The 20,774-nt window shown below is 50.0% G+C and overlaps 2 protein-coding genes across 3 annotated transcripts in view; one reads left to right on the plus strand and one right to left on the minus strand.

Moving 5' to 3' along the window:
* Nucleotides 1–879: 879 nt before the first annotated feature.
* Nucleotides 880–6,572, plus strand: PSMD7 (proteasome 26S subunit, non-ATPase 7). The gene is made up of 7 exons (XM_028739840.2): nt 880–1,114; nt 2,255–2,346; nt 3,912–4,004; nt 4,669–4,766; nt 4,950–5,030; nt 5,455–5,546; nt 6,092–6,572. Exons 1-7 carry the CDS (start codon nt 1,041–1,043, stop codon nt 6,528–6,530), a joined length of 969 nt encoding a protein of 322 aa, XP_028595673.1. The 5' UTR covers nt 880–1,040; the 3' UTR covers nt 6,531–6,572.
* A 6,255-nt stretch (nt 6,573–12,827) lies between these two features.
* WWP2 (WW domain containing E3 ubiquitin protein ligase 2) overlaps nt 12,828–20,774 on the minus strand; it is a 35,631-nt gene continuing 27,684 nt past the window's right edge. For both annotated transcript variants that reach the window (XM_028739833.2, XM_077931656.1), the window contains exons 17-24: nt 20,463–20,622; nt 17,534–17,667; nt 16,617–16,757; nt 16,039–16,159; nt 15,370–15,474; nt 14,922–15,018; nt 14,499–14,571; nt 12,828–14,393 (exon numbers count right to left, since the gene is read on the minus strand). In XM_028739833.2, the coding sequence (XP_028595666.2) occupies nt 14,294–14,393; nt 14,499–14,571; nt 14,922–15,018; nt 15,370–15,474; nt 16,039–16,159; nt 16,617–16,757; nt 17,534–17,667; nt 20,463–20,622 (931 nt within the window). In that variant the 3' untranslated portion in view covers nt 12,828–14,293. The remainder of the gene's footprint in view (nt 14,394–14,498; nt 14,572–14,921; nt 15,019–15,369; nt 15,475–16,038; nt 16,160–16,616; nt 16,758–17,533; nt 17,668–20,462; nt 20,623–20,774) is intronic.

Below are 20,774 nucleotides of genomic sequence, written 5' to 3' on the forward strand. Positions count from 1 at the left end.
GACATCACCTTACCGACAAAGGTCCATATAGTTAAAGCTATGGTTTTCTCAATAGTGATGTATGGAAGTGAGAGCTGGACCATAAAGAAGGCTGATCGCCGAAGAATTGATGCTTTTGAATTATGGTGCTGGAGAAGACTCTTGAGAGTCCCATGGACTGCAAGAAGAACAAACCTATCCATTCTGAAGGAAATCAGCCCTGAGTGTTCACTGGAAGGACAGATCCTGAAGCTGAGGCTCCAATACTTTGGCCACCTCATGAGAAGAGAAGACTATCTGGAAAAGACCCTGATGTTGGGAAAGATGGAGGGCACAAGGAGAAGGGGACGACAGAGGACGAGATGGTTGGACAGTGTTCTCGAAGCTACCAACATGATTTTGACCAAACTGCGGGAGGCAGTGGAAGACAGAAGTGCCTGACGTGCTGTGGTCCATGGGGTCACGAAGAGTCGGACACGACTAAACAACAACAACAAAATGTGTCTTGCACGTGTTAGCAGCGATACAGTGTCTTCCCTGAAACCAAATCTCAGGTTTTTTCCCTCCTCAAATTTCCCCAAATTTCCTAAAACACGTAGAAAAAGTATCTCTGGTGGATGCTAAAGCCACCTCCAGACTTAGGTTGTGAACGAAAAGCACAAAAAGGACGCTTAAATCATTCATCAACGGCTTCGCTCAAGAATGTTCTGGAGGCGACTGACCGTCGCATAATGGCATCCCTCCTTTTGCCCTTCTGAATATGGCGACGCTACCGCCCCACGCCGCCAACATGGAAACTTCTCACAGGAAGCCGAACTGCCGGTGAGGTACCCTTTGAGACCATCCCAAGATGGCGTCGCTTTCCCCCGCCCACAGGCTGAAAGGAAGCCGCGTGACGTCACTGCGGCTGCCCTTCCCAAGATGGCGCGGCTGCCCAGCTCCTCCCTCGGCATCGCTTGCTTCACACCCGGTGCCCTGAGTCACTGAGAGGCGCTTTGCTTACCGGGAGAAGGAGGCCAGGAACTAGGCCAGGACGTGGAGGCCGCGAAGCCGCCGCTGCTATGCCGGAGCTGGCCGTGGAGCGAGTGGTGGTCCACCCGTTGGTGCTGCTGAGCGTGGTCGATCACTTTAACCGGTGAGGGAGGCGGCGGCCGGCCGGCCGGGCTGAGTCATGGCCGGCAGGCCAGGGCTTAGGGAGGCAGGGTGGCCGTAGGGCTGGGGTCGCGCTTTGCACATGCTCAGGGGCAGCGAGCTGCGAGAAAGCTACTGTAAAGAAGCGCCGGGGCGGAGGCCGCGGAAGGACAGCTTAGTCACGGGCCCGGGCTGAGGCCGCCTTCGCCGCCTGTGCTTCTGGACCCCGGCTTTCGGTTGGGAAGACCCTCAGGGTTTGGCGAGGCCTCGGAGCAATAAAGGAAGCGGCTGCCTTTCTCGCGGAGTGAGGCCGTCGAGCCCAGGGGAGAGGCCTCTATTATCTGCCTGGCTCCCCGATCCTCCTCGGAGCAGCTTTCGGGGGTTGAACCCGGAACCTCTTTCCTTCTGCAGGCCAAGCGGCTGCTGTCTCCTCCAACAAACGGGCCTTTGGGCCAGAGACCTCATGGAGGGGGGCTGGATGCTACTTTTCGCCGACTTGCTTTTTATGTTTATCGCGGTGTGTTTACCGCGTGTGGAGCAAGGATGAGATTCATCTTTTGCCACTGCTTTTCCAGACTCTTGAGTGGAAAAGCGGAATATAAGTAAACTGATATGACTTAAAATATACCTGCTTCCTAAGTAGCAGCCACAGCTGCATGCATGAAATACATGCAACCAGCGCATGGCTGTGCCAACTTGACTGAGTAGGTATGTGGCAGAGCATTTGCTTTACAAGCAGCAGGTTCAGTTCAACAACATCTCTGCCCCAGAAACCACACCTGCTAAATGGATTTCAGAAGCAGGTGGTGGGAAAGGCCATGCTCTGACATAGACCTTGGAGAGTAACTGCCAGGCCAGGCAGTGCTGACACTTTGGGGCTGGGTGGATTGGTGGGCTAAGTCAGCTTTTGTATGTTGACTTCCTCCATTAACCATCAGAAGAAGACCACTCTGCTGCCTCCTCCCTGGTGACCATCAAGACTCCTTCTGTTGGGAGTCTTGGCAAGTTGCTATATACTCTTTCCCTCCCACCTTAGTTATGCTGGTTTTCATTGCCCTGAGTTGATAAAAATTCAGTTCAGGAATAGTTTATGCTGCACATCAATGTATCTCATCTTTCTTTTGATTTTGCCTTTCTATTTTAGGATAGGAAAAGTTGGAAATCAGAAGCGAGTTGTGGGGGTTCTCTTGGGTTCGTGGCAGAAGAAGATTTTGGATGTCTCCAACAGCTTTGCAGGTAAAGTGACGCCTGAGATCTCTATGGTTGTCTAGCAAGCCAGATGTGGTTGTAATGTACACTCCTACTCTTAACATTTTCCACCCCATTAATGGATTTGGGGAAATTTGGGTTTGTCCCTTAAATTGTTGGTGGGGAACCTGTGGCCCTCTATATGTTGTTGGACTCCAAGTTCCATCAGCAGCATTTGGAGGGTCAGAGGTTCCCCACCTTTGTCTTAAAGTGAGAGACCCAGAAAAGCTTAGTCATAAAGCTCAATTGAAACTTGGTTGATAGTCTTGAGTTTTCAACAGCCCTCTGATTAAATAATAACCCAAAGGGGCCCAGTTAGGAACCTGCTGGATTGTGTTTGGCTAAAAGCTTAAATGCGGTCCCTCAAGTTCTCAGGCTGTCGGAAGCCAGCCTTAGCTTTCCATAGTCTGCTCCAGGCAATCATCATTCTTTCATCTACCTTTAGTTTAAATCTGAGTCTGCCCAGTTCTAGAAACTTGTGATCTCGTCTAGTCATTAATCTTGTGGGCTGCAACTACATGTACCACATACTACAGTCAATACTGTGGTAGGAATAGGTCCTAAATCAGTGGTAGGGTATCTGCTTTGCTTGCAGAAGATACCAGATTCAATCCCCAGTGGTATTTCTAGGTGGGGCTGAAAGACTCCCGTTTTGAGACGCTAGGTAAAGAGATTGACTTCATCACTGTAGTTAAAAAGATGCTTTTATTGTTTACCACATGTTGTTTGTCTCCCTGGACTCCTTTGGGAGGAAGGGCAGAATATGAATACAATAAATAATAATGGTATCTTCTGTTCCTTGGGGAACTTTTGTAGGTCAGTCGTTGAATGCATGCTTTGCTCACAGAATGTGCAGTCCCTGGCATTTCCATTTAAAAAGGACCAAGTGGCAGCTGATAAAAAACTCCCTTTCTAAGACGCTGGGTAGCCACTCAGGAGACCAGTACTGGGATTGGATAGTCCAGTAGTCTTACTCAGTGCATGATAACTTGCTACTTTCAAACGCCCTGTGATCCTCTCATGGAGGGTGGAATAGAAATTTAAATCATCCTCACCTCTGTAATGTCAAGACTGGATCCCATTCTAAGTGACTTGCCAGCTTCCCAGAGGCATCTGTGAGAACAAAGTGCTGGACTACCTGGACCCTCCTTGACCTGATCCAGCAGGGCTGCTCTTAATTCCCACCACATGGGATGTAACTTGGCAAAATTGTCACTTTCCTTTTTAAAATTTATTTATGATTTTCAGTTTTATTCATTTCAGTAATTTTACAATCATTTTAACATTTCAAAACTTGACTTCCTTCCCCCTCTTTGTGGTTCCTTAAATTTATTTTTTATATTTTCTGCATATTCCAAATTAACTTTATTTACTAATTTATTCATCTACTTTAAATATATACTCTTGTAAAACTGCAGGTTATTACAATAATCCCGCCAATGTTCTTACTGTTTACAGGTTATTTGTAAATATTCAATAAACCATTTCCATTGGGGTTTTTTTAAAGGCTGGAAATTCATGCCATGGTTTGGATTCTCTTTTTTTACCCACAGTCCCCTTTGATGAAGATGATAAAGACGACTCTGTGTGGTTTTTGGACCATGACTATCTGGAGAACATGTATGGGATGTTCAAGAAAGTAAATGGTAAGCAATGCTTGGTTAGCCAGAAGTGCAAGTCACAGCTAAATCTATCTCTGGGAAAAGCCAAAAAGTGATGTTACTTAAATAACTTTGCTATGACTGCTCACAGATGCTTAGTTAAAAAGTTTTTCATTTTGGAGATGAACACCTCTGTTAGTGAGAAAATGAAGGAACTGGGTCACCCTTCAACATCAGATTCTGCAAAACCTCTCATGTTTTAACCTAATGCCCCAGCAAAGAAACCATATTTTAGACTACATGCTACTTGAAGGAAGGGTCTTTTATAGCTTGTGTATGCAGTAAATAGGCTTTTTGTTGTTCATTCGTTTGGCAAAGTCCTCAAGGTTGGACATATTCGTCTATTTTGCCAACGTTCAAAGTATAGTATTCTGTACCTGTAAAATTTCTTTTGAAGCTGATGTTCAAGTCCAGTAAACTTTGGATGTAAGCAATGTCCAGTATGAATGATAGGCTCAGGTTGTGAGAAATTCTAAAGTCTCATCCCGTTTGCTATACAATATCATTGCATCTAGAACCATGCTTTATTCCTGCAAAGCGCCACTTCCAGTGAAACAGTAGAAGAAGGAAATGGCTCTTGGAGGTAGAGCCCTCTTCCAGCTGCTTCGTGTACTCTGACTCTCTTTTTCTTTCTGTGTCTTTTTCCTAGCCAGGGAAAGAATTGTGGGATGGTACCACACAGGTCCCAAGCTGCACAAGAATGACATTGCTATCAATGAGTTAATGAAAAGATACTGCTCAAACTCGGTAAGAGCCACTCACAACCTACAAATCCTGACAAGGCTTGCTATTTGATGTTACTGCAACTTGTAAGAACAAGTTGGAAATGGCAAGATGATCCTTTATGTAGTGGCAGGCTGCAGGTTACTGGAAAGAGACTGGTAGGTTTTGTTTTCCACCAATAGGCACTAAAGGGTTTCTTTCAAACAGGTATTGGTAATTATCGATGTAAAGCCAAAGGACCTGGGGCTGCCCACTGAAGCCTACATCTCTGTGGAAGAAGTTCACGATGTGAGTATCCTGGGTTTATGCACATCAAGTTGCTTTTTCTTCATACATTTCAGTGTCAACCAAAGGACCAGACTAAAACAGGCCGAGCCAATAACAGGAATGCTGCCTGTACCTTGCTCATGTCACTCCTTTTGCAGCCAGCACCCTACAGAGTACCTGAAAAAAACTCTGCTTAGGATGAAAGAAGTTGTCAGTGTTTATTATTAATTCAGTTCACACTTCCTTATGAAGGTAATTTAGGGTTAGTGTGTCTCTTCCATTGGCCAGTTATGGCTCTGTTCTTATTCTTCAGCAACTCTTGGCTTCTTATGCAACAATTGTAAGTTTTTCTAGGGTTCAGACACACACACACACACTCTGCCCAGAAGTTGAATAAAGGTGATGACTTTCATGCCTGGTCTCTGCTTGCTCTTGCACCCCAAAGGATGGGACACCCACCTCTAAGACCTTTGAACATGTGACCAGTGAAATTGGAGCAGAAGAAGCGGAGGAAGTTGGGGTGGAGCACCTGCTACGGTAAAAAAATACCTTTCTTGCCTGTCACTTCAGACTTCTTAGCTTGTGTTCTGCTTACATAGTTACTCCTCAAGATAATACAGGGAGGCAGGCATTCCCATCTTGCAGATATAAAATAATGGATGCAGAATGCCTTTGACCCCTGCAAGGCCACACAGCCTGCCAGCTTAATAGAGGCATCATCTTTAATTTATGCTGACAGCCACCCTTCATTGGGATCTAGTGATACCCTATCCCTTAGCCATGCAAATGTGCCACCATATTTCCTATGCTGGATTAGGCCAAAGGGTGCCCATCTAGCATCTGGTCTTATCCTAAGGGGAAGCCTACAAGCAGAACCTGCACCTCCCCACAATGCAATTGATATTCGCTTACATCCCCATGTCTTTGTATGGGTTAGTTGGTCCAGAGGAGATTCAGATTTCTAGTCCAACTATAGAAATGCCCAGCATTGATTTCCGTAATGTGGCAGAGAAAAATAATTCTATTCTTCCTTTCCTGCCAACTGGGTTCTCATGTTCTGACCCCTTTCTTGGCTGTTCCAGGGATATTAAAGATACCACTGTAGGCACCCTTTCTCAGCGCATCACAAACCAGGTCCACGGCTTGAAGGGACTGAACTCCAAGCTTCTAGACATCAGGAGCTACCTGGAGAAAGTGGCCATGGGCAAACTTCCCATCAACCACCAGATCATCTACCAGCTCCAGGATGTCTTCAACCTGCTGCCTGACGTCAACTTGCAAGAGTTTGTCAAGGCCTTCTATCTGAAGACCAATGACCAGATGGTGGTGGTCTACTTGGCTTCACTCATTCGCTCTGTGGTTGCCCTCCACAACCTCATAAACAACAAGATCGCCAATAGAGATGCAGAGAAGAAGGAGGGGCAGGAGAAAGAGGAGAGCAAAAAGGAGAGGAAGGATGAGAAAGACAAAGATAAGGAGAAGAGTGATGGCAAGAAAGAGGAGAAAAAAGAGAAGAAGTAGAGTAGGATTTTGTATTTGTATATTAAAACCTTGTAAACTGAACTCTGGTGCTGGCTGTAGGTTTTTTTGTTAGTAGAGGCTTGTGGGGGGTACCCAGAACTGCTTTGGTTTGTAGGTGGGTAGCTAGATAGAAGATGAGATGACCTGAGCAATATCTGTTTAACTGGACCATCTATGGCAGGGATGATCATAAGCCATGAGGCCAAATGCACCCCCAGGACTTTGCATGGCCCTTGAGGTGCTTTCTGGAGATTTTTAAGCAATTGTTGGATGGCCATCTGTAATGCATGCTTTAGTTGAGATTCCTGTACTGCAGGGGGTTGGACTAGATGACCATTAGGCTCCCTTCCAACTCTGATTCTATGAGATTCTCACCAGCTCTGCTTGAAGTTTCCTTGAGTGTTTTTGGCTGGCTGGAATGTGTCCCAGAATTCTTAATATTTCTAATTGCCTGGATGGATGAGAGAGGAATGTGTGTAGAAATAAAAGCTGTTACATAAAGGGGAAATGTATATTAATTTCTCCACCTACTTTTGCCTCTGCCCCTGCCTACCACTGCCATGTGGCCCTTAGACTGAAAAAGGTGCCCTGTCCTTGATCTGTATACAGCCTGAAGCAAGAAATGGCACTAGGGCAGACAGCCTGGTTAGTCTTTGCTTTAGCAAAAGCTGTCAGCTCTGGCATGGCGTAATGCCTCTTCAGCCAGCTACAAAGACAGAGTCTTGGTCTTGTTTGCTCACAATGTTCAAAAGCAGGCCCCACGGACACCCCCCCCTAAACTGGACTATCCAGTCTGGCCAGTGAGACCATAAGCTTAATCCCATAACCAAGAAAGTCTGTTATGGGGGCATGCACCCCCAGATGCACACATCAGAGGTAGACCTCAGGCCAGCTCTTGCCTGGATTTGTTCTGAAGTATAGCAAAGACAACAACCTGAGGTACCGGTACATCTTTGCCAGAGCTCATGCAGTAATGAGCTTCAGCCGCCAGGTGGCAGCAAACACTCATGCAGCTGGCTTTAGAAATCATCGTCAATACAACCCCCAAAGTAGGGAAAAGTTTAAATAACATACAAGTCATCAACAGTAAAACCATCAAACAATAAGAGAGTAAAAATTGCACATTATCCACAAAAGAGGCAAGTTCTTGACCGTTGCACAACAGGAGAGGGTTAGAGAGATTGCTTGCTCTGAGGTGACTGTTAATTGCTTACCACTACCACGTATGCCCACCTTGTCCAAGAACAAGCTGGCAAACTTTTGGGGCTAAAGGAGGTTACTTTACTAGGAACCTGCCTCACCCATAGCCTCTTTCAAGACAGGTGGCATGAAGGGGAGATACCTAGCCTTGACCAGGTCGTTTGCTTTCCACTTCCCAGACATAGTGGTTTAAGGAAGACATCTTTACTTAGGAAGAGAGTAGAGAGATGAAAGAAAGGAACATGGGCAGAATCTGGGTGCTGCATCAGACCAAAGGCCCATCTGACACTGCATTCAGTTCTCGCAGTGGCCAGTCAGATGCCAGTGGGAAGCCTGCAAGCAGGAACTGAGCACAACAGTAACTTTCCCGACTTGTAATTTCCAGCAACTGGTATTCAGAGGCATACCACTTTTGTTTTTGTCATTTTCCTGTTTTATTTCTTTTTTGTTATGTTCGTTTTGTACACAAGCATGCACGCACGCGCACACACATAAATATGCATAAATATATGTAAATACCTAGCTGTTGTGATCAGTACACCTTGCTGGAATGCTGTGAATTATTTCTGCATTCTGTGAAGTACTTCCTTTTGCATGTTTTAGGTCAGCTACCAATCAGTTTCAGAGCCTGAGGTCTTGTTTTATGAGACGAGGGGAAAAGATTTGCACTTTTCTCCAGTGCAGCATCCTTGATTTTTGTTTCTTCCTCTCTCATTGCTTTTGCACACATCTGTCTGAGGCCCAAACAGAGACCTTTTTTTGCAGAACTTGTATTCTGTTTCTGCTTTTGCTTTTTCAAGTGGCTGCCCATTTGCTGTAGGGAGATCTGAAACTAGGATTCAAACCTGTGCGGAAACAAACACAACCTCTGCATTTCCCTGTGAAGTCATTTTTTATCTGCTTTTCTACAGCAAGTCAGATACCCAGGGTAGGCCCTTTGCTTAGGACAAAACCTCTCTGGAAGATGTTTGTTCCTGGGACAAGAATTGCTAATTTACAGGCTCTTTGGCCCACCAGTGAAATTGGAGATTACGACAACTGCCGCCCTCCAATTCCCAGAGCGGCAAGAGCAGAGCTCTGATACAGCAGCCAAGCCTGTGACAACGGTGACTTCAAACTCAGCCCCCACTGCAGCCCCTCTAATTACAAAGGAAACTGCCTGTTAAGGATTGGCAGCAGTTCTCCCAAGTGGCTTTGGCAAGATGCTGATGGAATCCAGAAGGGCTTTTCTGCAAACTAGGAAGGAGGTCAGACAGCCAAGCAGCCCAAAGCTGCTTGTGTGAAAAAGGACATTCCCCCCACCCCCTTGGAGTCCTGGCTAGTCAGATGAGAAATTCAACACGAACACAGTAGCTGATGGTGGAAGGAATGAGAATCAAGGTGACAATGGTTGAATAGAACTATCTAGAAGCCAGTAGGCTGCTGCTTATTGCAAGACTAGATCATGTCCAAAAGATCTGGTTTCATTAGTTCAGTGTTTCCCAACCGGTGTTCCGCGGCACACTAGTGTGCCGTGGGAGGGAGGCGGGCGAGTCGGGCGGCGAGAGGCGGGGCGGCGGCGGCGAGGATCCGCGTCGAGCCGGGGGCGGCTCCGCGGTGGTGGTGCCGAGGTTTCTCTCTCCATTCTCCCCTCACACACACACACAGGAAATAACACAGGATCAGCTGACAGGACCCGGCCAATGGGGCGGCGGCGGGGCAGCGCGCGCAAAAGGGAGGAGCGCGAGACAGCGGACAAGGAGGAAGGAGGAGGCAGGCATGTCCGGGCAGCAGCAGCAGCAACAGCAGCAGCAACTCCCGGCGACGGCTCCTCAAGCCCCGGGCAACCCTACTCCCTCACCGGCCTCGGCCGCCCTCCTGCTCCACCCGCCGCCGCTGGCCCCGCCGCCGCCCCCTCCTCCGCCCGCTATCGCCGCCACCACCACAACAGCCGCTGCCGCCTCAGCTGGGCCCATGCCTGCCGGCAGCGGCAGCAGCAGCGCCCCGGCGCCCTTCCCTCCCGGCGTGGCGCTGCGCGCTGACGTCACGGGGCTGTAATGGTGGTGTGCCTCAAGGTTTTTTTCATCAAACAAGTGTGCCTTTGCCCAAAAAAGGTTGGGAAACACTGCTAGTTGATTCAGTACTGTTATTGCCTTTGGTAGAGTGAAGAACATTGTAGAGAAATAGCTGAAGTTCTGTGTTTTGCTAGGGAAAGAGAGATGAGGTACCTACCCCCAGACCTGTGTGCAACATGCACGGATTAGGAGATGCTCCTAATTGCAAGGGAAGTCACCAGATTTGTTTCACAGCTGTGCTGTGCTGGATGCTCTCCAACATCTTTGCTCGCTTGGATAAGGAATTAACATGTGCACTAACGTAAAGGTAAAGGGACCCCTGACCATTAGGTCCAGCCGTGGCCGACTCTGGAGTTGCAGCGCTCATCTCGCTTTATTGGCTGAGGGAGCCGGTGTACAGCTTCCGGGTCATGTGGCCGGCAAGACTAAGCCGCTTCTGGCGAACCAGAGCAGCACACGGAAACGCCGTTTACCTTCCTGCTGGAGCAGTACCTATTTATCTACTTGGACTTTGACGTGCTTTCGAACTGCTAGGTTGGCAGGAGCAGGGACCAAACAACGGGAGCTCACCCTGTCACGGGGATTCAAACCGCTGACCTGATCGGCAAGTCCTAGGCTCTGTGGTTTAACACACAGCGTCACCCGCGTCCCTGTAATGTGCACTAACTACTGGTAAATAGATTGGTGCTAAAAAAGCCAAAGTTTGGAAGTTTGCTGGGTGTCATTTTTATCTGAATGACTTTATAGGATTATCCTGGCACAGGGTGGGCAGCCATTTGCCTCAGCTCAGAGCGACCTGCTGGTTCTGCTTAGAATGCCCCAAACAATACACAAGTCTAAGAGGGGGGAAATGGGATGCTGCCCTCTACCAGACCAGACTCTGTCCATTTAACCAAATAGGGTCTGTTCCTGGCAACAGGTCTTTCCCATTGCCTACTGAGCCTTTAAAATAGTCATGGGAACTTCTGCACACAAATGTGCTTTACCTTTTGAGCTATGGCCCCTCCCTAGTAGAAGATGAAGTTGCCTTTCATGAGAGTTCTGCTGGCCTGTATGATCTATTTCACCTGGCTGTGGCTCCACAGGGGCACAGGCTTTTCAGCCCTATAAGCTACAAGCAGGGCGGAGGTCAGTTGGACCACTGATCTACTGACATGTGCTCCCCCTGCTTTCAAAAGTGTTAGTCCAACAGAGGCAAGAAACCTGTGACCTTTCAGCTATTTTGGATACTTCACTCCCATCCACCATAGCCAGGGATGATGGGAGTTGTAGTCTAGCAACAGATAGAGACCCACAGGTTTTCTCCACCCCCCGGCCACTTTAAGTTATCTTGGAAGTGAGAGCCATTGCAAGCTGCCTTAATAGCACTGCTTCTAAAACAGCCACTGCCCTCTTGTCTTTGGCCCAGCCTTCCTCTCCGTCACTTTGCTGCTATTTGGCTCCATTGCTTTTGTTTTCTCCTGGGAGATGGAACAGAAAGCAAACTAGCTTGAGAGCCTGGAAGATGGCAAAGCTTACCCAAACACCTTCCAAGCCATCACACCCTAACGCTGGCAGGGGCCGCTCACCTCCAGTTTGGAATGTGTGAGGGTTTCACTGGCCAAACAAGGGCATGGGGCTCGCCCTCCTGGTTTCCCAGAGTGACTCCCCCAGCAGTGGGAATTTCTGGCTGCTTTGCTTCCCCAGAGAACAGGGTGATCTTCTTTCCCTGCAGCAGAGTTCACAAAGCCAGCCTGTGCCTCTTGGCCAAGCTAAACATGTTTTGCTGCTCCCTCCTTCTGCCCACAACACAAGGCTGCTCTCTGCCTTCAGGGACAAAGCCATGCTTTTAAAGCCGGCAGAGAGGAGGGGAAATATTTCCGCTACAGGCCACAACCTCTCCCCTCTGACAGTCCTTCAGGTAAAAGCCTTTGCAAATTCCCTCCCTCCAGGCCCTGGAAACTTCCTCTGAAACACAGGGGGCTTGTCTTTGGCACCAAATTCTGCCCAGTAGAGCCATTCTGGCTCTGGTTGTGCGCTAAAGAGTTGGAGGAAGTGGTCACACCTCCCCCACAGCCACCCCCCACCTTCGCTTCCAAATGCCAAGAGCAGCAGCCTGTGTGCCAGGCCTGCAATGGCTCCCTTGGCGCCAGGCTAACTTGGGGGCCTCTTTGGTTTCCCGGGTTGGAGCAGGAGACAAGTCAGCTGGGGAAGGCGGTGGCGGCGGCCTGGGACTGCTGCAAAATGTGGCTTTCCCGTCTGAGCATTCGAAGAACATAAGCAGAGCCCTGCAGCTCGACCAGACCCAAGGGGGCCCCATCTAGCCCAGCCTGCTGTTCTGACAGTGGCCTGCCAGGTGCCCATCCTGGAAAGCCCAATGGCACTCCTGCATATAAGAACACCACTCTCCCCAGCCTCTTCTGGGCACACACTTTCAAAACCCAAACATGAGCCCTCCTGCAACTGAGCCCCTTGGGGTCCTTTCTCCACTCTTCTGAGTGCATGCAAACCTTTGCAGGCCCTTGAGCAGTGGTGGCAGGAGCTGCTATGCCTCCCCTCTGGGGCTGCGAAAATGTGTGCCACTTCTGTACTGCTGAAGTAGACTAGATGGGGAGATTCGTCTAGCTGCTGAGTTGTATGACAGACGCAGTATTTGCAGCACAGCAGTGGGCTGGATGATGTGCTTAAAAGCAAGGAGAATTTAACCCCTTTTGGTCAGCCCTGGTTTTCCAGGCCTGCCTAGGGCTGTCCTTCTTTGCCTGTCCACAGGATGTTCCCCTTGCTCCCTTTCAAGCGAGAGCATTAGGAACGGGGTCAAAAACCTCCACCTGCAAGCAGGGAAACAGGCAGGAGTCAGGCCAAACTCTCAACTGGGTCATCCTGCAGTGGGGGGATTGGGGGAAGCACACAGACCAGAGGGCGATGAGAGCTGCGGTGCCCCCACCTGTGGCTCTTTAACACAGCAACAACCTTCTCCATGTACACGTTTGGCAACCGCCCCACCCAGCACCCAGGAGAAGCCACATCAGGCTCCCAAAGCACAGAGGGACACATGAAGCCCACAAGCAGCTGCGGATTGTTTATTGCACAAGAAATTGGCGTCACTGAGGCAGGATGATGCAGTACAAAACTATCCAGGATCCCCATCAAAAGCTATTGCAATTCTTTGTATCCACAGACATTTATATACACATTTATATACACATTTTATATACACACTTACTTACAAACAAATGAACACACGCGCGCACACACAGTCCAGCTCTCATATGCAGACATACACCTTGCTGTGGAGGCTTGAGGCATCCCCACCATCCGCCATGTAGACATAGGACACACACACAGACGTATGCCACTCCCACTCTTGCATCTGGTCCCTGTTCTCAGGGAGTGCCAGCCACACATACTCCAATCAGAGGATTTTTTAAAAAAAAAAACATCCAGAAATAAAGACAGGGGATTCTTCTGGTTCGCCCCCTGCCCCTTCTTCCTGCCTTTTAGTGCAAAATAGTTCCGAGTTCTGCACTTGGGATAACCTGTTTTGTAGACATTCAAGGTGAAGGCTTCCCCCTACAATCTTGCAGCTCACTGGGCACCAATGTTTCCAGAAAAAGAAGATGCCCCACTTCCAACAAGACTTGGAACAGCTCAGATCAGGAGACTCAGGTTCTCCATGCTTGGCTGAAGCCTGGTTTGGCCTCCCCTGCAATCTGGCCAAAGGCCATCCTCTCTCTTCCTGAGGGCTCTTTGTCTATAGCCTTTGGGGTTGAGTGGGGTACCCATTTGCTGCTTTGAACAGCCCAGATCCTGCTCCATGACACAGCTGGGGACTGCCTGGGGCCCTGCCCTGTCTTCTGCTTCATGGGTTTGGGGAGGAGAGGAGCCTGGGATGTGGGCCAAATCCTGCCCACTGCTCTCAGCAGAAAACCAGCATGGTTGCAGGGCACAGAAGCCTCACCTATCAGCACAGGGAGTGGGAAAAGGCCTCAGGAAAGAGGAGGTGGGTTTGGAAAGTTGTAGGAAATCCTGCCTCTACCGATCCCCAGCAGCTATCTGGAGCAGGGGCTCGCAACACACTCCAGTGTCCTTGGCAAGGGGGGAATTCTCAAAAGTGCTCTTTTTTCCTGTGCAGAATGCCTTGACATAATGTTCAGGATGTCCTGGTGGGCTGGTACCAGTGGGGGGTGGGTCTGGATTGCTTTAAAAGGCAGCTACGACAAAAGCCCATGAGGCCCATAGGTGGGGCAGAATGGCTGCATAGCTCAGAAACTGGTACAAGGAATCCACAGGGAAGGAGGTGGATACCACTTGCAGCCACTGCTCTGCTGGAAAGCAACTGAATATTTTTTTGGGGGGGAAGGGGGCAGAGAAGGGGAGCACCTTCTGCAGCCTCTAATTCTCCAACCACAAGATCTAGGCCTGGGCAATCCCTCTTCCACAAAGCCACCTCCTTCCACCTTCCTTCCTTCCTGGAGATTTGGCTCCATTTCCAGGTATTCAGGATGGCTTCCCAGGAGGGTCTCTTTGGAGTCACTCTTGCCCAAAGCCCTCTGTCTCCTCAATGGCGTAAAGGAGCTTCTCCTTCAGCTGCTCGTAGCTCTTGTAGGGAGGCAGGTCCAGGCGGTTGAAGCTGCAAAAGGAAGACAGCGCAGCCAATTAGCAGGGGGAAAGGTAAGGAAGTGCCCTCCCACCCATCCAAAGCATGGGCAGGAAGGGCCAAAGCAGACGAACTCACCATGTGTGGCTACGGGGAAGCCAGGTCTCCTTGCCAACCTTATCAATGCAGAACTTCTGGGGCCCGTTGCTGCCTGTCAGAAAAGAAGCACAACATCAGAAACCCACAGAAAGTACCCATGGGGTGTGACAAGAACACACAGTTGCACTTCAAATGCAAACTGGCTTGCAAACCATCTTGGCAACCCCACCCCACCTCTAAGACTAAAGCTGAGAAGTAGACTGAGCTGAGTTCCTTCACCACAAGCAAAGGCAACCAACCAGGCTCAAAACAACTTCCACGTGCCCCCATAGCCCTGCTCCAAGCCTGACAGACAGAACCACACAACCCTCCCCTCCACCATGAAGCTCTCCCACAGTCACTCAGCAACTGGGACGGCGACATCCCCTGCTTCCCTCCCTAGGCAGCCAAACGCACAAATACCAATAAGCTCAGCAAATCCTCCAACTGGCAACCGGCAAGTCCCCGTCACAAACTGCAGAAGCCGGATTCTCTTCTCGTTGTCCATCTCCTTGACCACCTGCAGCCAACATGGGTAGGGGATGTCAGACCAGGCTCCCACCTTCCCAAAAATATTTCAGGCTCTCAGCGACATGGATTTGCCCAAAGCAACACTGACTGTGTTAATAGTAATGACAGCTAAGTGCGGGGAGAGACATCTGGTTGGAAGTCAGATCCTCAGAACTAAAAGGTCCTGCAAACAGGTCCTGCGTCACGGTGACTTACTGATGAGGCAAATGCACTCTGCGTATGACCAGAGGCATGTGTCAGTACTCTGCCACATCCAAGGGTCTGTCAAGGGCAAAGCTTCCTTTCCCCCTGTCCATACGCGGGACCCCTTGGCCAGGAGCTCTTCCTTGGGGAGGCTCACCTGCCAGAACCACTGGATCTGCTTGCTGTTCTTGGTGTAGTGCCGATAGATGGTGTTCTTCTGCCAGTCACTCATGTCAATCTCTTGCATGCCACACAGCATCAGCTAGAAGGGAGGAGAAGGCGAGAGGGGCCCCAGCCCGGGTCACCGGGAGAGTCCAGAGGCAAGACCCACCAAGGCAAGGCTTCTATCATTTTGAGAGTGCGGCTGCGGAACTTGGGCATCTTGCAAACTGGAAGCTAAACTTGACCTGCCTACTTGACACATTGGACTAAAATATGTGTGTGTTTTTTACAAGATTTACTTCATGATTAGTCAGAGGACAAGGGGCAGTGGGGAGATTCAATTAGAACTTTTAAAAAAAATTCAAATTGAGTAAATACCAAGGTCCCTCTGAAATGTCCCTTTCTCTCAATAATTGTTCCACTGACAGTCATTTAACAGTCAGAGGTCTCATATTCGCAAGGAGTGGCAGCCTTATCGAGGGGCTGCAGGAATGTAAGATGGTAGATGACCATGTAGTTGGCTCTTTGGAAGCCAGACAGTAGATCGCTCAACTGCCGTCACCTCTGCACAGCCTGACAATGTACGAAGGCAGAGCCCAGGGCAGGAGGACAGGCCCCTCTGGGTAGGAGAGGGGGCCCCCAAGCTTCCAACATCCCAGCTCACCTCTAGCTCCTTCTCATCAAAGTACCGCAGCCACTCCAGAGGTGCCACCTCATTGAAGCCATCCAGAAAGGCCTTGGTCTGCTCCTCCACACCCCGGGTGAACCGCCAATCTGTCAGCAACCTGCAAGGATAAACAGACCAGCCACTCAGCACCCCTTGGGCACCTAAAGACCTGCAACTGATTGACCTGGCCCTGGCTTGATCCAAACCTCAGCTACGTGATTTTGGGAGGACCCTATTTCCTGCATTTCATGGATTAATGAACACATACACCACAATTGAGTATCCCAAATGCCTTATCATCTGTATCGCATTCATTCTCAGAATCAGCCAGTGAAGTTGGTCCACAACGCTCCCATTTTACAGATGGGGAACTGAGCACCAAATGCCCAAGGCTAGCTGGTGAGCATAACAGCAGAGTGCAGAGCTTAATTTCGTGGCCTACCAAACTGCCTGGTCAGCAGCCCAGCAAAGAGGCAATTCCTGGAGCCAAATGGCATGCAAAATGAAAGAGCCTCTGGCCAAGCTGCTTCTCGAAGCACCTCTAAGCCTCAGGAAAGCGAGGACCAGGAACTCACATGATGTACTCGTCCTTGTTCTCCTCAGTGACCCGGATGCTCTCTCCACCCTCCTTCAGTTCGTGGGTGGTCACCTTGCCCAGAATCTCCATGTCCTGAATGAAGTAGAGTTCCAGGCCGCACTCCTCTAGGTTGTTCTCTCTGCAAAGGGTGGGAGAGATAAGCAGCAGATGAATCATCACTAGGAGGACAGTTGGGGGCCTCAGCAGCTGCCACTGAAACCTACAAGAATCAGGCTCTGGGGGCTAAAGATCAGAGGCCGAGTGGCTGCTGTAGATGGCAGGATATCCCGAGTCCCAGGCATGCATGGCATCCCTAGTTGGGATGGACAAAACCGCCCCTGCAGTCTCAGTAGCTTAATTCCCCCCCAGAAGATATAACGAGACCGGCTCTCAGCATCCCCAGCCCTAATTTGGTTTGCAAACCACAATTCCTTGGCGCTATACCACAAGCAGCCCCCACCAGTTTCATCCTCCCTCTTCTGCTCATTATAACAGCAACATTCAGATCAAGGTCTCTTCTCTAGGGGGCTATTTTGCTTTGCCCCTTTGCTCTGTGTTGTTTGTCACCCTCCCTCTTTAGGGTGGGACCTATTTCAGCTGGAGGGTCACTTCCCCTTGTGGGGAACCTCCCAGAGAGGTCTGGAGGGCTACATTTGGCCCCTGGGCTGGCGGACTGCCCCTCCTGCTTTTACATGAAACACAGAAGATGAGAGCAACTAAACGCTGCGCACTTGGGCAAGGTGCCAAGAGACAGCAATAGGAGGGGCGGGGCTGCAATGCTGGGTGCTATGAGATCACCACAGGTTAAAAGTGGCTGTGCAAGCCATCAGTGGGTTTGGGTCAGCAGCTCCATGGGACATGGGCTCAGGAGGTAATGGGGGGGGGGGGGCAAGCAGCACCCTTGCTAGCACTGACTTGATCCAGACGATGGAGTTGTAGAACTCGGGGTCGATGGACTCCAGGTCCTTGAGGGTCGGCCGCTTGTTCAGCATGCGCTTGTAGAAGGGCAGTGTGAAGCCCGTGTCAATGAACTTGCCATGGTACAAAGCCTGCAGCACAAGGAGACACCCCCCCCCAAAAGTACGTTAGAGCAAGCTTAGCACCAAACTACAGAGGAAAAGCAAAAATACAACACACACACTCCACACACATCAAAGGGGCAGCTGATCCCATCAACTCACTTCTTGCATTCCCCCAGACACACACCTCCACTGCACACTAGGCTCCAAAGTTATTCTTTTTTTTTAATTTAAGGTGCCAATATACCAGAAACATTTAGCCCTGTGTTCATTTGGAATCCAAGTCCCACAGAAATCCCAGCCGACAACATGACAAAAATCACATAAAGTAGCGTAGTGGTTGTGTTTGTGTGGACTCCATTTCTAGTCTTTAAAACACAACTCATTTCAATGCCCAGAGAATTGGGTGCCTTACCCTGATGCCTAAAAGGCAACAAAATGGGTGCTAGGCATGGTTCTCTAGGGAGGTGCACTCCAGCTGAGGTGTCACCAAGAAGAAAGCCCTCTCTTCCTTTGCCAACAATAAGGACCCACAAGTGGCAGAGCCCTTGCTTGGCATGCAGAATGTTCCTGATTCAATCCCTAATGGCATCTCTGGGCAGGGCTGGGAAGGACCTTTGCCTGAAATCCAGGAAAGCTGCTGCCAGCCCGTGTACGACGATACTCAGCTAGATGACCCAAGGAAGGGTCCTTATGTTTCTGGTGGCACTTGGCAGTACCTGCGCCTGAAGCAACAAAGAGCTTTGAAGGCTGAGAGCCACAGGGACTGTTAGCTCCCCCACCCACACTTTGCTTTCCAGCGGGTACCCAAATGTCCCCCTCTGGGGAGCTGAGGCAGCCAGCCTGCTCCCCAAACAGCTCTGGAGCAACGTTTGTTTAATCAAAACTCCGCGGCCACAGAACGGTCTTCTGGGAGCCAAGAATAACGCAGACGCTTTTGCGCGTCTGGAAAAGACCAGCCTGGTGGTGAGTAATAGTCTAGGGTTTGGAGGCGAAGGGGGAGCCAGGAGGGGAAACCATTGGGAAAAGTTCTTCCTGCTCTTTCAAAGGCCAAAGGAGGGCAAGCCCACTCAGGGATCGGGCCCCAAGACTCGGTCTAGGGGCAGCGCCTGCCCTCTAGAGCACTTGGGGCGGGGGGGGGGGGTGTAATTCCCAAGCAGCCCCTTTCTTTGGGTGTGGGCAGCTGCGTTTTCCTCCTGTAGAATTCTCAGGCCAGGCCAAAGGCCCAAGTTCTCCTCCCCTTTTGCCAGGAGGATCAAGGGGGGGGGGGGAGTTACACTCCTTTCTCTGCTAAGAAACAAAAATACAGAACTCTGGAAAAACAAGGGAAGAAAGTGTTCCATGACACACTCTTGTCACAAAGAGGCCACCTGACCTGATCCATTTTTCCTGGCTGCTTCCTTTCTGCTCAACAAAGTCAGAACAGGAGACTTTACGTGCCATTTCGGAACTCAATGGATACAAAGCCGTCTTTGGCCACAGAATTAAATTTAGTTTTGAAGAACGCAAATATTTTGATTCCCACTCTGCAAAACTCCCTTTCTTTTTTTATTCCAGGGGAAAAAATGATTTCTCTTTCCTGTGTACACCTTTTCCCAGCAAAACTGTTGGAGGGGCAGAAATATGTCCCTGTTGCCAAAGGAACCAGGCCAACGCGCAACAGGGTTGCCTTGGCGACAGACATCCCCCCACCCCAATTTAACCAGAGTTCAAAGCTGCTTTCAGCCACTTAGTGCCATGACACCATCATGTCCTTCCCCACGTGATCCACGAATGGCCAGAATACAGTGGAGAAATAGAAGCACAGCCAGAAGCAAAATGCTGCCAGAGCACTGGTTGGCCAGGTGAGGTGGGTGGAACTGGACAGGATGAACATTGCAGGGCGGCCGCTAATGGCAATGGGTGCTACTGGGAGAGGAGGGGGGTGCCTCCCTTTCACCTCAAAGATTGTTAAGAGCAAACACTTGATGCATCGCTCCTGAAGATTTCACAGTAGCCTCTCCTGAATGCCACTAGTACTATAGCTCAATATCAAATCCCAGAGAGGTAGTAGCTGTGTTAGCCTCCTGAAGAAAAAGCAACAAAGAACCTTTGTGACAATGTAAAAACCAACAGATTTATTGTGGCCCACAGAGCTTTTGAGGACTTTTTTTTTGCTAGATGCATGGATTCCTCTCTCCTGTCTGAAACCCAGCCAGGACAGCAGCTTTCCCCGACCTGGTGCCCTTCATAAGCCGCAGCCAATGGTTGGGGTGGTGGGACTTGCACTTTGAAACATCTGGAGGGCACCAGGCTGGGCTGGGCAATACTAGGATAGATCAAACCGTGGCCTGATTTGACCTAAAGCAGCTTCATAGGAACACAGGAAGCTGCTTTATTCCAAGACAAACCGCTGGCCCACCTAAGCAAAGTACTGTCTCCACTGACTGGCAGCAGCTCTCCAAGTTTTCAGGCAGGACTCTTTCCCAGCCCACCTGGAGATGCCAAGGATTGAACCTGGGGCCTCCTGCATACAAAGCAGACACAGTGCCACTGAGCTATGGCCCTTGCTGTGCAATGACCTGCACTTCTTGGTTGGCAACCTGAGTTTAGAGAACAAGTTGTCTACACTGTGAGCAAGCACCCACGAAATGCAAGTGGCATAGCTTGCGCAAATGCTATGGAAAGCACAGCCGCCAATGATTTTGCAGTCAAGGTGAAGGGCAGAACTCCCGAGGTAGTGAGAGGCAGCAGAAGCCCCACCCAGCCCCACGCCGCCCCTGCACAAAAGCCCTCAGAGGCAGAGGCGGCCTTGGCCCCACCCCCACCCCCCAGGAGATGCTCACCATGGCGATGAACCTGCCAATGAAGCGGAAGTAGGTGAGGTGGTCGGGGTTGATGGACGAGGCAGGGTTGATCTGCAGGCAATAGTTGTTCTTGCCAGCATATTCAAACAAGCAGTACATGGGGTTGAGCACCTCGTGGGACAGAAGGAAGAACCATTCGCTGTTGGGGTGGGGGGGAGAGAAAGATGCCTGATGAGAGCCAGCCCAGCCTAGCCATTCAGGCCCAACCATTGTCACCCGTCCTGCGCAAGGGTGGGCGGGGGCCTGCGCACACACGCTCCTTCGGCAGCCACAATCACTGCTCTCTCTTGG

The sequence above is a fragment of the Podarcis muralis genome, chromosome 7 (assembly GCF_964188315.1).
Source record: "Podarcis muralis chromosome 7, rPodMur119.hap1.1, whole genome shotgun sequence".
NCBI lineage: Eukaryota > Metazoa > Chordata > Lepidosauria > Squamata > Lacertidae > Podarcis > Podarcis muralis.